This window comes from Dasypus novemcinctus, chromosome 7 (genome assembly GCF_030445035.2).
Source record: "Dasypus novemcinctus isolate mDasNov1 chromosome 7, mDasNov1.1.hap2, whole genome shotgun sequence".
In the NCBI taxonomy this organism is placed as follows: Eukaryota; Metazoa; Chordata; class Mammalia; order Cingulata; family Dasypodidae; genus Dasypus; species Dasypus novemcinctus.
Genome location: NC_080679.1, coordinates 15,706,233 through 15,720,249, shown reverse-complemented (window position 1 = coordinate 15,720,249; position 14,017 = coordinate 15,706,233). Strand labels below are relative to the sequence as shown.

The following is a 14,017-nucleotide window of genomic DNA, read 5'->3' as shown; positions in this document are numbered from 1 at the left end:
AGTAGAAAGGTTCAGTTGGGTGCTAAACTGTCTGGAAAAATCTCAAACCCTTGTTAATTTCCCCCTTTTTTTTCTGTTTTGTTTTTAACAAATAAAGGGGAAGGTCTTGGGTTCAACGCCTTTGGCAGACAGTAATATATATTAATTCAATAAGCTTGAAAATTCTTGAAGTTTTAGTTCCCGGCTCTTGGTGGAAAATTATAAAAACATTTAAATTTACAGCAGTAATAATTTTCTTTTAAATTATGTTTTTAAAAGTGAAATGAAAAAGTGAGTCAATTTAGGGAAATTTTAAAATTTAAAGAAAACCCTTAGGTGTGGCTATTTTGGAGGTGGCATGGAGATATGGCCATAGCTTCGAAGGCAGTAGAAGAATTACTTAAATTTGGGAAGTTCCGACGTAGGCCAAATTCCCTAAGGGAAACTGAGTAACTAGCCAGCTGACTCTTCCCTTCCGCAGTTCTGATAGAAACCCCACTTGGCCAAGAACCCGAGAGGCCTCAAAAGCCTGAAGTTCAGGGTGGAGAGAATGGCTTTGGGCTTCCCAGGGACCTGCCTTCCCATCCTGCCTCCACCTCTCCTTAAACTGTGGCCGTGGGGAGTTCTGCACTTTCTCCAATTCTCTGTCATCTCATCCTCGAAATACAGATAGTAATAAATGGAGCATAAATTAAGGTGGATTAAGTGTTTAGCGTAGTATATGGCACAGCCGGAGAGTAAGCCGAGGGGAAATGCAGGTTATGAAGTCTAGGATATATTTCTTTCGTGGGTCGGGGCCGGGGCCTGGCCCAGGGCGGGCCGAAGGGGCGAGAATGGAAACTAGAGAGGGGCTTTTCCTCCCACCCGTCGTGGAGACCACAAGTGGGTTTGAGCGCGCGTGGCCAGGGCTGGGGCGCAGCCCCCCAGCCGGGTTACCCTTAATAAGAACACCAGGAGCCCGCCCCTGACCTCCTCCGGTACCAGGGTGGGTGAGCGGAGCGGCGTCACCCGCGGTGGCTGCGGAGACCCTCCCCTCCCGCACCGCCCGTGCCCTGCAGCTCCGCGACCTCCAGGGCCCCGCGCGCCTCCGGGCGCCCGCGCATGCGTGTCCGAGCCCCGCAGCTGTTTGTCCGTTTCCATGGCTACGAAGTTCCTCCGCTCAGAGTCCCGCACAGAGAAAATGAAGCTCAAGAGCCTCCTGCTCCGGTATTACCCGCCAGGTAGGAGCCGACTCTCCTCCACCCGCGTCGGGCGCTGGCCGCGGCGACCCGGAGGGCCTGGGGCGGGGGAGTGTGCGGGGACCACGCGGGACCGGGGACCCCGAGTGCGCTGCCGCGTGGGGGCGGGAGGCCCGGCTTCTGCAATTGCTGAACTCAGCCCCTCGGAACTTTTAAACGACCCTTTTAGGAAGAGTTTTAGGAAGCGCTTTCTGGTGTCTTAATGAGGACGGTGACGAGGAAGTGGCGGCGCTTGATGTCCGGGGATGTTAGTTTCTGGAAGGAATGAGGTCGCCAAGGACCGCCATCGCTTTTTATTTAAAAAGCACCAGAATGATCAAGTCGAGGAGTGTCGAGTATGAAAAGAAAAATACACAACTCAGCAAAGCATATTACATTAGTGACTGTTTCAGGCTGTTCATAGCAGTTAGTCCACTGACGCGTTTACCGAGGGCCCACTGCGGACAACGCTTTGGAGTCGGTGCCGTGGAGCTAAAAAGCTCGGCAGCCCTTGAATCCAAGGAGTTAAGGAATTATAACATAAACCCATAGAATGCTGTGGTTTTTGAGTAGGATATCATTGCCTCATCCTCTGGTTTTATAGGTGAGGACGTGGCCACGTGTAGAGAACACGTGCTCCACTCCCACTCAGTTTGTTAGGGACAGAAATAGGAGTAGAAACTCTTGGCTTCTAATTCAGAACTCACATTGAATATAAGAATATACAAAGTCTGCAGAACTTGCCACAAAGCAGTAGATGACCAAATACACTTACCCAATAAAAATTTTAGATAAGAGGTATATAAGATTTGAAGGGAGATTGAGATCACTTTGGACTAGTTTGATTTAGGACAGCTTCATGAGGGGAAGCACTTGAAAACTTTAAGGTTGCATGCCTCACACTGGCCAGCGATGCATTCAGCTGCTGAGTCTGGGGAGATATCTAACAAGCACAGAACTCACGACTGAATTCCCTTCCTCCACCCCGTCCTAATCCTGCTCCTCTGATAGTAGATGGAATCACCACCCCTCCGATTTTTCTGGCAGAAACCTCAGCTATCATCCTGATTGCTCACTGATCCTTTCTGCCCTTCGCTTTTCAGCCCACTAACAAATTCTGCCAGCTTGACTTCACCAGTGTCCTGTGATTCCATCAGATTCTCTCCATTTCTGTGGCACAGGTTTCTTGATCCAGCTTCCTTTCCAGCATCCACCCAAGTCCAAACCTCCCTGCCAGGCATCACCACGTCTTCCTGGGCTTCTTCAGTGGCTCCTCAACTGGATGCTCTGTTTTCTTCCTTATCACCCTGCAATCTGTATGCCACCAGTAGCCAGTGGGCTCTGGATCAAACATCTCTGCATGATCTGGCTCAGACTTCTCAGCTGACTGCCAGGACCTCAGTCCTGTACCTCAGTGCACCTTAGACTTCTTTAACTGTTCCTCCAAGACTTAAGGGAGGGCCCTTATCTCATTGTTCTCTCTCTGGACCCAGAGTCCCCTTGACCTTGCAGAAAGAGTCCAACTCAAGACTGCTTTCTTACCAAAGACTTATTGCCACGTGTTGAAGCAAGATGGTGGGCAAGTCTTTGCCTGGTCTCTTGGGCCTTTTCAGCCACATAGGTGCTCTGTTCTCTTCAGCTGCAAACAATCAGGCAAATGGCTCATCTCTCTTCTTGGGGCTTCAGCTGTTTGAGCCTTCTCCCTTCTGTCACATCGCAGGACTGAAATGACCAAGTTCTTGCCTCTTCTGTACGTCTTCTTGAGTAAGTAATCATTTATATCAACCTACCAACAGAATGGGGACTCAACCTGAGTCATGCCCTACTGACATGATTGAATAAAAGCCCTAAATTGCTTTTATCAAGGAAACTTACAACCTTTGAATTTAATGCAGTCAAAGGGTATCACACCCAGAGGAAAAGACCAGTTTACAAACATAATGTCTCTTTTTGGGATTCATAAGTAACCTCAAACTGCCACAGTCACCTATCAGAGAGACCTTCCTTTACCATCCATCCTAAACTATCCCCTCCTCCTCATTGAAATTATTCTAAGCCATTTTGTTTTAGTGTTTTTATTATTTTTGTCATCATTTGAAAAGCTCTTTTTATTGTTCACATTTTTTAATTTTCTTTTTTTTTCTTTATTTTTGTGTTTACATTTTAAATGTCTGCTTCTTTCTTGTAGAATGTAAGCTCCAGAAATACTGAGACTTGTCTCTTTTGTTCACTGCATTATCCTCAGCTTCTAGAAGAGATCCTGGGCCATAAGAGGTTCTTGTGTTAGTTGAGTGAATGTCTAAATAAATGAATGTATAAGATTGTAGAGATCAACCCAGGCATGGAAATGTTGTGAATAAATATTTAACATCTCAAGGAAAGCTACTTCTGCCTCCCGCTATAAAGGGTCTGGATAGCAACTTTCTCCAAAATGAAATTAATATATGTGTAAAGAAACTCATTTTCTCCTTCATAGAATTCCCATTAAAACAACATGAAATGACTCTAGATAGGAGAAAGAATATATAGGAACTTTAAAGTTAAGATTATAGCCAGTTCTTTTTAAGCATTCCACAATTTTATTTAGGCTATACTTGCACATGGGCCAGGGCTGGTTCCCATAAATAAATACTCAAATGGATAAATGAATGTCTTGCCTTCAATCCCTTGTTGTGAAGTATAGGTCAAGATGTAGGCTGTGGGGTCAGAATAACGGACTTTCACCATATAAAAGTTTTGTAATTTGGGCCATTTATTTTGAGTTGTCAAACCACTGGTCAGATGATGATAATAAATATACCCACCTCACAGGCCTACTGACCTCTGCCAACTACTGGCCCAATTGGTCTCGTTCCCTTCGAATAAACCTCCCTGCAAGAACCCTATCCCCCTTGTCTCTCCTCCCTTCTGTCTTAAATTCACTCCGATCATGTTTTCATCCTCACTACTCACAGAGACTGCCCTTGTCAAGATCCCCGATGACTTCCACCTTGCTCAGTCCACTGGCTGTGATTCAGGGCTCACTGTTTTTGACCCAAAAGCAGCGTTCATCCCATCTGATCACTCTGCATGACTTTGGCTCCTGGGGCACATGTTGTGTTTCCTTCTGCCTCTTTGGTTGCTCTTTGGTCTGTCTTGCTCATTTCTCCTCTTCTTTGTGACAGGCTCAATGTTGGAGTGCCCCAGAGCTCTATCCCTGGACTTCTTCACTTTTTTATCTATATTCATTTAACAGATGATCTTACCCACTCTCAAGACTGTAAATATCATCAAATGAATCTCACATTTATATTTCTAGCCCAGGCCTCTTGCCTGAACTCTAGACCCAAGCCCCTAACTGCCTGCTTGACGTCTCCATTTGGACGTCCAATCTTTGTTTTCACACAAGGCCCTCCAGCAGTCTTCTCCAGCTCAGTAAGTGGCAGCTCCACTCTTCCCTTTGCTCACCCTCAAACCTTGAACCCATCCTTGTCTCCTTTCTTTGCTTCACACTCCACATCTGGTCCAATAATAAACCCTGTTAGTGCTGCCTTCAAAATATATGCAGAGTTCAGCAACTTTTTCCCACCCCAACTGCTACACTCTCTTTTGTCTGGATTAATGCTAGAACTTCCCCCTTTGCCTCACATCAGTCCTTTTTCAGCACAGCAGCAGAAGTGATTCTGTTAGAACATAAATCGGATTGTGTCACTCTTTTGCTTGAGTGCTCCAATGGTTTTCCATCTCATCTCAAATGGAAGTGCCACAATACCCCCTCCCCTCCATTCAGGGTCTCTGCAATTGCTATTCTTTCTGCCCAGAATAACCTAGTGCCCCACATTTTTAAAAAGATCTTTCCTTAGAAGTGAGTAAAGTGAAGCTTCGTCTGCCAATCCTTTCTAGAATGTCCACCCATGCCCCAAGATCTCTCATAGTCCCCTTCCCTGCTTTACCTTTTCTCCTTAGCACTATCTCAGTCTAACTCACCACAAGTTTACTTATCTTGCCTTGTCTGCCTCTCTAGAATACAAGCTTCATGAGGGCAGAGCCTTTGTCTATTTTGTTTACTTCTGTATCTCTAGCACCTAAACCGGAGCCTGATACATAAATAGGCACTCACCAATTGCGAAATAAATGAATGAGTTTAATGAGATGATGCATGTTGAGTAGAATGCTTAGAATTGATTCTGAAATGTGAATGGGTGGGAGAGATAATCTCCAAGGTCTGTTCCAGCTCTAAAAGTCTAGGGTTCTAATAGGAAGCTTCAATTCAAGCAGGAGGGCTTTCGTCCCATGCTTATAATGATTGCATTCACAAATAATTCTTATGATGAGGTCAAATTGTTTAGCACATTGGAAATTTAATTCCTGAGTTCCAGTCTTTAATGAACCAAATCATGTGCAAGTTTCCAAGGTGCTACTGCAAGGTGGGTGTTGGCAATAACAATATCAAATACGGGAAAAAATCACTCACCATTGAGTCATTCCCATGCTTCCTTTGTCCCGTCAGCATATAAAGCTTTTTTGTTTCTCTTCCTGATCCTGTGATTCCATTCCTCCCACTTCTGAAAGTAAGCTCCCACGCTAATGTATAGGTCAGAAGCATTCTCTGGTTGACATCCACTGAATCATCCCTTTCCTTACCTAAATACATGACAACTAAGTGAATGCAGCAGTAATATCACTAACCAAACATAGAACATTCCCTTTTTTATCTTGGTCACGTTCATCAGTTCCTAAGCTCCTCTTTGTCAGTGTTGAATAGGTGCTTTCAGCTGAACCAGTTATGCCAATCTTACCTTTTACTTATTGTGTGTAGTCCTCCAGTTCTTTGGCTAGGAGAGGGAACTAAATAAACATTAATTATTCTGGTTAGTAGCCTGAGCACTTTAAACATTTCTGTTGATTGAATTTGATCTGAGTACAGAATGCAAATATCTTTTAAAAAAATTTTTTTCCTTAGGAGATACTGGGGATTGAACCCAGGACCTCGTACATGGGAAGCAAGTGCTTAATCACTGAGCTACATCCGCTTACTATTAATATCTTTTGAAGGCTAGCCTTTTAATATGTTACAGAATTTTGGGGCCAGTGGGGTCTTATCCAAATGCTTAGGGAATTATACCTGTTGCATAATAGTTCATGAGCAAGGGAACATCAAGAAAATTGAGGTACTGTAGGAAATAATCACTGAAGAAAATCATATTTTTGGCAGCATCTTTGTCTATTTTGTTAGTATTTTTCACAGTACATATCACATCTTGCTTAGATTGGAGCTTATTAATCTTGGAATGGATGGGCATATTGTCTTGGTGTTCTGTCACAGTGAAACAATCAAATGTACCTGTTTGTACTATTATCTAGATCCATTTGTTCAGTAACCCTACTTTTAGTAGTTAGCTTAAACACATTTAACCCACACATATACACACATTTAACTTTATTTCAACTTCAAAAAATAAACTAACAGAGAAAAGGCAGCTTAACAAATTGCAGAAGCATTACTTTTAAAAAATTCTGTTCAGGCACATTTATCATATTTAATCCTAAAAAACAAATTCAATTGTTTCTCCAGTGTTCAGAAATATAAATAAATGAGCACAGACTGGTTAAATGACATGACCAAGGTTTCCTCGTTAATGAATTAAAAAAATGCTTGCTCGTATTCACATCTCATAAAACTAAATCCCATATACTTATTTGGACCTTTAGCATTGATAAATTACCTTCTTTGCCCTTGCCATGAAAATATTACAATATTACTGTTAACTATAGTTTTAAGTTACATTAGTTATATTTTCCCCACGTATCACCATATTCTTAACACCCTGTAATAGAGGACATTCTTGTATTTATATTATTAACTACAATTTTCATCTATTACCAAAATCACTGTTATACAGTCCCTAGATTATCCTCAACTGTCTTTCAATTAACATTAACCTCCCTAGACTACCCCTTTTAGTTACAATCACATTTATAAATTAGCAGTTTTATACTCATAATGTGCTACCGTTTTTGTTATTTTTAACTTTTTGATTAAATTATACTTGTGATTTTTGATTACTATTTACTTATGATCAAGATTAATTAAAAACATGTCAGAGTATAAAGAATAAAATAAAACACTAATTCCTCACTTATATATCTTTCTAATTTCTTGTCTTTTTTTCTATTCATTTTAACATGTAAACACCACAAATAAAAAAAAGGTGCTCTTCTACTGTTTAATGTCTTAGAAACCTTTCACTCTAGTCAACTTTCACCTTAATTCAAAACTGAAATTAATGATAAATTAATTATAAAAATTAATTATAAAAATAAATACAATAATATAAAAATAAAAATTTTTATTTTAAAAAATAATATGAAATATCTAATGCATAAGTAAAATTTTCATCTGTCCTGACTCCTCCTCCCACAAATAATTCTACACCCAGGACAAAGCAACTCATCTTTTTTATGCATAAATAAACACACATGTAATAACGTTATTTTTGACCCACCTTTTTTATACTGAAAAAACCTTTTTAGAGCATCTTTCCATATCAAATGTACGGGTATATCTTATAATTTTGAGGGGCTGATTATTGCCTAGGGAATATCATAATTTGTTGTATCAACTCACTATTGATACACATTTAAGTTTTTCTAAATTTCCCTCTTATGAGCAATGAGGAAATGTGCATCCTTGGATAATGCATTTTTGTACAATTAATTGTTTTAGTATAAATTCTTAGAAGGGGAATTGTTAAATCGTTTAGCATTTATTCATTCAAAAACAAAGGGTATCAACACCAAAGAATATAGCATTTAATGTTTGACACACAGTGTCTGATGGCCCTCTTGAGAGGAGCCAGCTAACTGCCCAGCAATAGTATATGTGGTGACTGTTTCCTCAACTTTGCTATTGTTGAGTGTTAGTCTTGGTAATCTTCGCTAATCTGGTGGGTAAAATTATATTCCTGTTATTTTATTTTGCATTTCTTCTTCTTAATGAAGCTGGGAACTTTTATTTTGGAATGTTTATTCATCATTGACTTCTTTTCCTCTAGATTGACTATGCCTTTTGTCTATCATTGTTTTTAAAAATTATTTTTAGAATTTCATATTAAGTTATTTAAGCATTGTATACATATAGTGACAATATTTTCCTTGATTGTCATTTAACTTTGGGGTATCTTTTATTGTGTACGAGCTTAAAATGTATTTCAGACAAATCTGTCAGTTTTTTTCCTTTTTAGCTTTTGGACTTCACATCATGCTTACAAAGTCAACTATAGACCTTAGATATAAGATATTCTACATTCATTGTTTAATAGTTCTTTTTAATATCTGGTAGAGTAAAATTTCAAGTTCCAGAAGAAAAAAAATCCTGTTATAATTATATTAAATCCATAGATTAATTTGGTATTCTTATAATATTTAGTTTTTTCATCTAGAAATGTATCTCTTCATTTATCACAACAATAGCTGGGTATTGCACATTTCCTATTAATTTTATTTTTAGTTATTCACTGGTTTCTTTTGCAATTGTTAATGTGATTATTCCTTTAACTGCTGATTTACTTATCAGTGTATCTTCTTTTGATCTACTACCAGTCTTAGCTTTATGCATTCTATTTATCTTTGTAAGCCATCTTAAATCATTTCTAGAATGTGCCATCGTGTGGCACATAGACTTTTCAAAAAAAATTAGAGCAGTTGTATGTTTACTAAAAAGTCTTCCAGAAAGTATACCCCTGCCTTTAACAGTTTTCAGTGTTATTGACATTTGGTATTAATGTGGTGCCTATGTTACAATTGGTGACACATTATTATAATTATACTATTAACTACTGTTCATAGTTAAGGTTAGGGCTTCATTAGGTTTTCACTAGGATTTCATTAGGGTTCACCATGTATGGTACAATTCTGGTTTTCTTTTAAATTTTTATTATGATAACATCTTTACACCTAAAATATCCTATTTTAAAACTTTCAAATGTACAATTGAGTGGTTTTATTTATATTCACAAAGTGATGGATCACCAACATCGATTATCAAAAGTTTTCTGTCACCCCAAACAGACACTCTGTACTAATTAAACAGTAACTCTCAATTCCTGCTACCTGGAAACTTTTATTCTAATTTCTGACTCTGAAGTGGCATATTCTTATTATTTCATGTAAGTAAGATAATATGGACATTGTCCTTTTGTGTCTGGGCTATAGGAAAAGTATGCTTTTAAAAAATGAACCTTTTATTTCAGAACAATGTAGATTTAAAGAACATTTGGGAAGGTAGTACAGAGTTTGCATATACCCCACACCCAGTTTCCCTATCATTAACTTCTTATATTTCTATGGTGTAGTACATAAATAGACTTTTAAAAAGCTTTTAGCAATGCTGTGATGTCCGTATTTAGCACAAGCAGACTTCTTTCATTCTAAGGAAATAAGAATGGCATTTGCAGTGGTCGGCTCTCCACCAAGCCTTTCTTTGTAACATTGCTTCTTAGGCTAGAGTTTTGTCTCAAGTCTTCAACATAAAAGAATGACTTCTTGGGAGGCAAAAAACAAGCCTATGCCAAAGTAACCTCTTAACTACAGTTGGTTTCTTGCTGGGTTGTTATGTTCTGAGCAGTTTCTTCAGTCATTAGAAACACCTGGAATGATTTTTCTGTTTGTTACACAATGGCCGCTTGGGTTACCTGCCTAGATTGTCCCAATTCAGTGCAGTGAGACTGTGCTGAGAAGCATTCCTTTCAAGTTTCTAGCTGCGCACCAGCATGAGTCATGATGTCGGACAATGAGAAGGCAACTCTGGGGCAGAAGGAGATTTTTAAGAGAAAGATGCTGAACTTGTTTGAGGGGCAGGGAAGACATCTAAATGTCTGGAACTCAAAAGAGGCCCAGACTGAAGAGTTACAATTGGTAATCGTGGTCATGTTAATGGCAATTAAAGTCATGGCCGGGGGCAAGATTATATATAGAAAAAATGTGAAGTGAGAAGAGAAGAGTCCCTAGACCTGAGTCCTAAAGACTGCCAGTATTTAAAAGTTCAGGAAGAAGAGGAGGTACCAGTAAAGGAGAATGAAAATAAAGTGATTGTAGAAATAGTCAGAAGGGAGAAAGTTCATGGAAGCTTAGGGAGGATAGGATTTGAGCAGGAGGTATTTGCACACATTTTTTTCTGAAAGGCCTTGTTTGTTATAAGGATCATGTCTTAGTCTGCCAGGGCTGTTTTAACAAACACCACATACTGGTTAGCTTAAGTAACAGGAATTTATTATCTAACAGTTTTGGAGGCTAGACATCCAAAATCAAGATGGCAGGCTGTCTGTTGCATTCTGGTGATGATTTGCCAGCAGTCCATAACTTAGTCTCTGCCTCTATCACATGGTGTTCTGTCTCCCACTAATCTATGTCCAGATTTCCTCTACCTGTAAGGGCTCCGGTCATGTTGGATTAAGGACCACCCTAATTTGGTTTGGCTTCATCTTAATAGGATCTTTGAGGATCCTATTTACAAATGGGTTCATATCCACAGGTGTGAGGCTTAGAACTTGAGCATGTTTTCATGGTGGACATGACTCAACCCAAACAGATGGGGAATGTCGACTGCTATAGGCAACCTGGGAATGCTCAGCCAGTCTCCCACCAGGTCTTAAATTCAATAAGCACTGACTGAACTTTTCCTGTGTACAAAATTCATTGTAGACACAGAATACAGAGACGAAAGACCCAACGTCTGTTGAGTGCAGAGGTTGATAGAAGAGAAAATAGATTATGAAGACACTGGGGAATGGCAGGCGCCACTGAGGATAGAGATGGAAGCCAGAGAAGAAGGTGTGAGTCCTCACCATTCACCAATGTCATTGTATCTGACCCCGGTCAAATCACATGCCTGCTGGGCATATATCATTCTGAGGAGAGGCCTCAAATAAGGATAAGGGATAAGGAAAAACATGGTATGCTTTCTACCCTCCAAGACATTGTAATCTCACTGGGGAGGGAAGGCATAAATGCAAGAAATATGGGTGACCATGTAGAAATGTCACAGGGTACTATTTAATTAGTAGCTGATAATAAGTACTATTAATGAAGACTATATGCTGGATACTTTATATACAAACTGTAGGTCTTATTGCCTACAGATGAGAAAACTGAGGTATGAAGAGGCCACTTTGCCTAGTATCATAAAGTAACTAAGGGACTGAGCTAGAAATCAAACTAGGATCTGTCTAATGCCAAGTACAGGCCTTTTCAGTGGTGGCATATTATATCTCACTATTTTAGTGACTTTGAAAAGTCAATATCATTTTGATAGCAACCCCTGTTTTTCCTTGTTCGGAAATGCTGTCATATCAAATTAAGGTCTATAGCAGTGGTTCTCAAAATGTAGGAGACCCTGGGGAGTCCTCAGATACTTTCAGGGGAGCCTCGAGGTCAAAACTATTTTCATGATAACAAGAAGATGCTATTTGCTTTTGTCACTGCCTTGACCTTGGAACTGATGGCACAAAAGCAGCAGAAGGTGAAACTGCTGGCAGCTCACCACAAATTGAGGTAGTGACCCCAAACTAATTGTGATCTTCACTGCCACACGCTTGCAGTAGGAAAAATACCAGTTTCACTTAAGGAGTAAAAATTATTAGTGTACTAAAATCTTGACTCTTGAGTACATGCATTTTTTTTTTAATTAAACTGGTTTATCCTTATATCTTCGTGTAAAAAATCTTCCTAAGTTTACTCTCAGTACTCTCAGTCAGGCTAGATGCTTTGTTAACATGGAATTTAATATTTCCAGGGCTTGATAAATTGATCAGGTAGTATTATCTGTCTTTAAAATTTATTTTTTTAAACAAATCAACTTTATTGATACATATTAATAAAGCATACAGTTCATCCAAAGTGTACAAACAGTGGTTTTTGGTATAATCACATAACTGTGTGTTCATCACTACAATTATTCATTATTGGAGCATTTTCATTATTTTGATAATTATAATAATAAACAAAAAACAGACAAAAAATTTCTCACCTCTCAATCTCTTTATGCTTCCCCCATTCCTGTACATAGTCGCTGATTCTGGCTATTCTATCCAAAGTGTATAATCAATGGCTTTTAATATAATCATGATGTTGTATATTCATCATCTCAAAAATTTTAGAACAATTACATTACTCCAAAAAGAAAGACTCCACACCCCTTAGCATTCCTTCCTCAACCTTTGTGACCACTAATCTCATTTCATCCTTATAAACTGATTTATATTTACATTTTATATAAATGGAATCATACAATATGTAGTACTCTGTATCTGGTCTCCTTCACTTAGTATAATAGGGCAATCACGCAGTATTTGTCCTTTTGTATCTGCCTTGCTCCACGTTCATCCATGCTGTCCTCCACGTTCATCCATGTTGTCATATGTTTCTTGACTTTATTTCTTTTTACCACTGCATAATATTCCACAGTGTGTATACTCCACAATTTGTTTGTCCATTCATCCATTGATTGACACCAGGGTTGTTTCCAACTTTTGTCTACCATGAATAATGCTACAGTGAACATCAGTGTGCAAGTACCTATTCATGTCACTGCTCTCAGTTCTTCTGGGTATATCCCTATCAATGGTATTGCTGGGTCCCAAGGCAAGTCTGTATTCAGCTTCCTTAGGAACTGCCAAACAGTCCTCCACAGTGGCTGTACCATTCTACATTCCCACCAACAGTGAATAAATGTTCTTATCTCTCCACATCCTCTCCAACATTTAGTTTTCTGAATTTTTAACAGCTGCCAGTCTAATAGGTGTGAAAAGATATGTCATTGTAATTTTCATTTGCATGTACCTAATCACTAGGTATGTTGATTATTTTTTCATGTGTTTCTTTGCCATTTGTCTTTCTTCTTTGGACAATTGTCTTTTCGAGTCTTTTGCCTATTTTTAAAAATATGATACGTTGTCTTTTTATTGCTGAGCTGTATGATCTCCTTATATATCATGGATATTAAACCCTTATGTGATTGCCAAATATTTTCTCCCATTGAGTTGGCTGCCTTTTCACCCTTTTGACAAGGTCCTTTGTCAAAAGTATTGAATTTTAAGGAGGTCTCATTTATCTCTTTTTACTGTTGTTGCTCTTGCTTTGAGCGTAAGGTTTAAGAAACTACCGCCTACCACAACAACTTAAAGATACTTTCTGCATTTTCTTCTAGGAGTATCAAGGTAGTTTTTTTATTTTTAGGTCCTCTATCCATTTTGAGTTAATTTTAGTATAAATTAACTTCTTTCTTTCTTTTGGATATGGCTCTCCAGTTCTCCCAGCATCATTTGTTGAATAGTCTGTTCTGACCCAGCTGGGTGGGTTTAACAGCCTTGTCAAAAATTGCTTGACTGTAGATGTGAGGGTCAATTTCTGAGTTCTTGATTCAGTTCCATTGGTCAATCTGTCTGTCCTTATGCCAGTACCATGCTGTTTTTTTTTTTTTTTTTCCTACTGCTGTAGCTAAGTAATATGCTTAAAATCAGGAAATGAGAGTCCTCCAACTTCATTCTTCTTTTTAAAGAAATTTTTGGTTCTTCAGGGTCCCTTACCCTTCCAAATAAATTTGATTATTGGCTTTTCAATTTCTGCAAAAAAGGCTGTTGGAATTTTTATTGGGATTGTATTGAATCTGTAAATCAGTTTGACATCTTAATGTTATTTAGTCTTCCAATCCATGAACACAGAATATCATTCCATTTATTTAGGTCTTCTTTGGTTTCTTTTAGCAATGTTTTGTAGTTTTCTGAATACAGGTCCTTTATGTCCTTAGTTAAATTTATTCCTAAATATTTGATTGTTTTAGTCAC

General features: G+C 38.9%; 1 protein-coding gene across 2 annotated transcripts in view; it reads left to right on the top strand.

Annotated features, from left to right (window-relative positions):
• The first annotated feature begins 1,113 nt into the window (after positions 1 to 1,113).
• Positions 1,114 to 14,017, top strand: part of DAW1 (dynein assembly factor with WD repeats 1) — a 56,502-nt gene continuing 43,598 nt past the window's right edge. The window contains exon 1 of one of the 2 annotated variants that reach the window (XM_058299990.2): positions 1,114 to 1,199. In XM_058299990.2, coding sequence (XP_058155973.2) covers positions 1,118 to 1,199 — 82 coding nt within the window. In that variant the 5' untranslated portion in view covers positions 1,114 to 1,117. Of the gene's footprint in view, positions 1,200 to 10,899; positions 11,007 to 14,017 lie in introns of those variants that run through there. The other variant, XM_071216093.1, reaches the window with a different exon arrangement.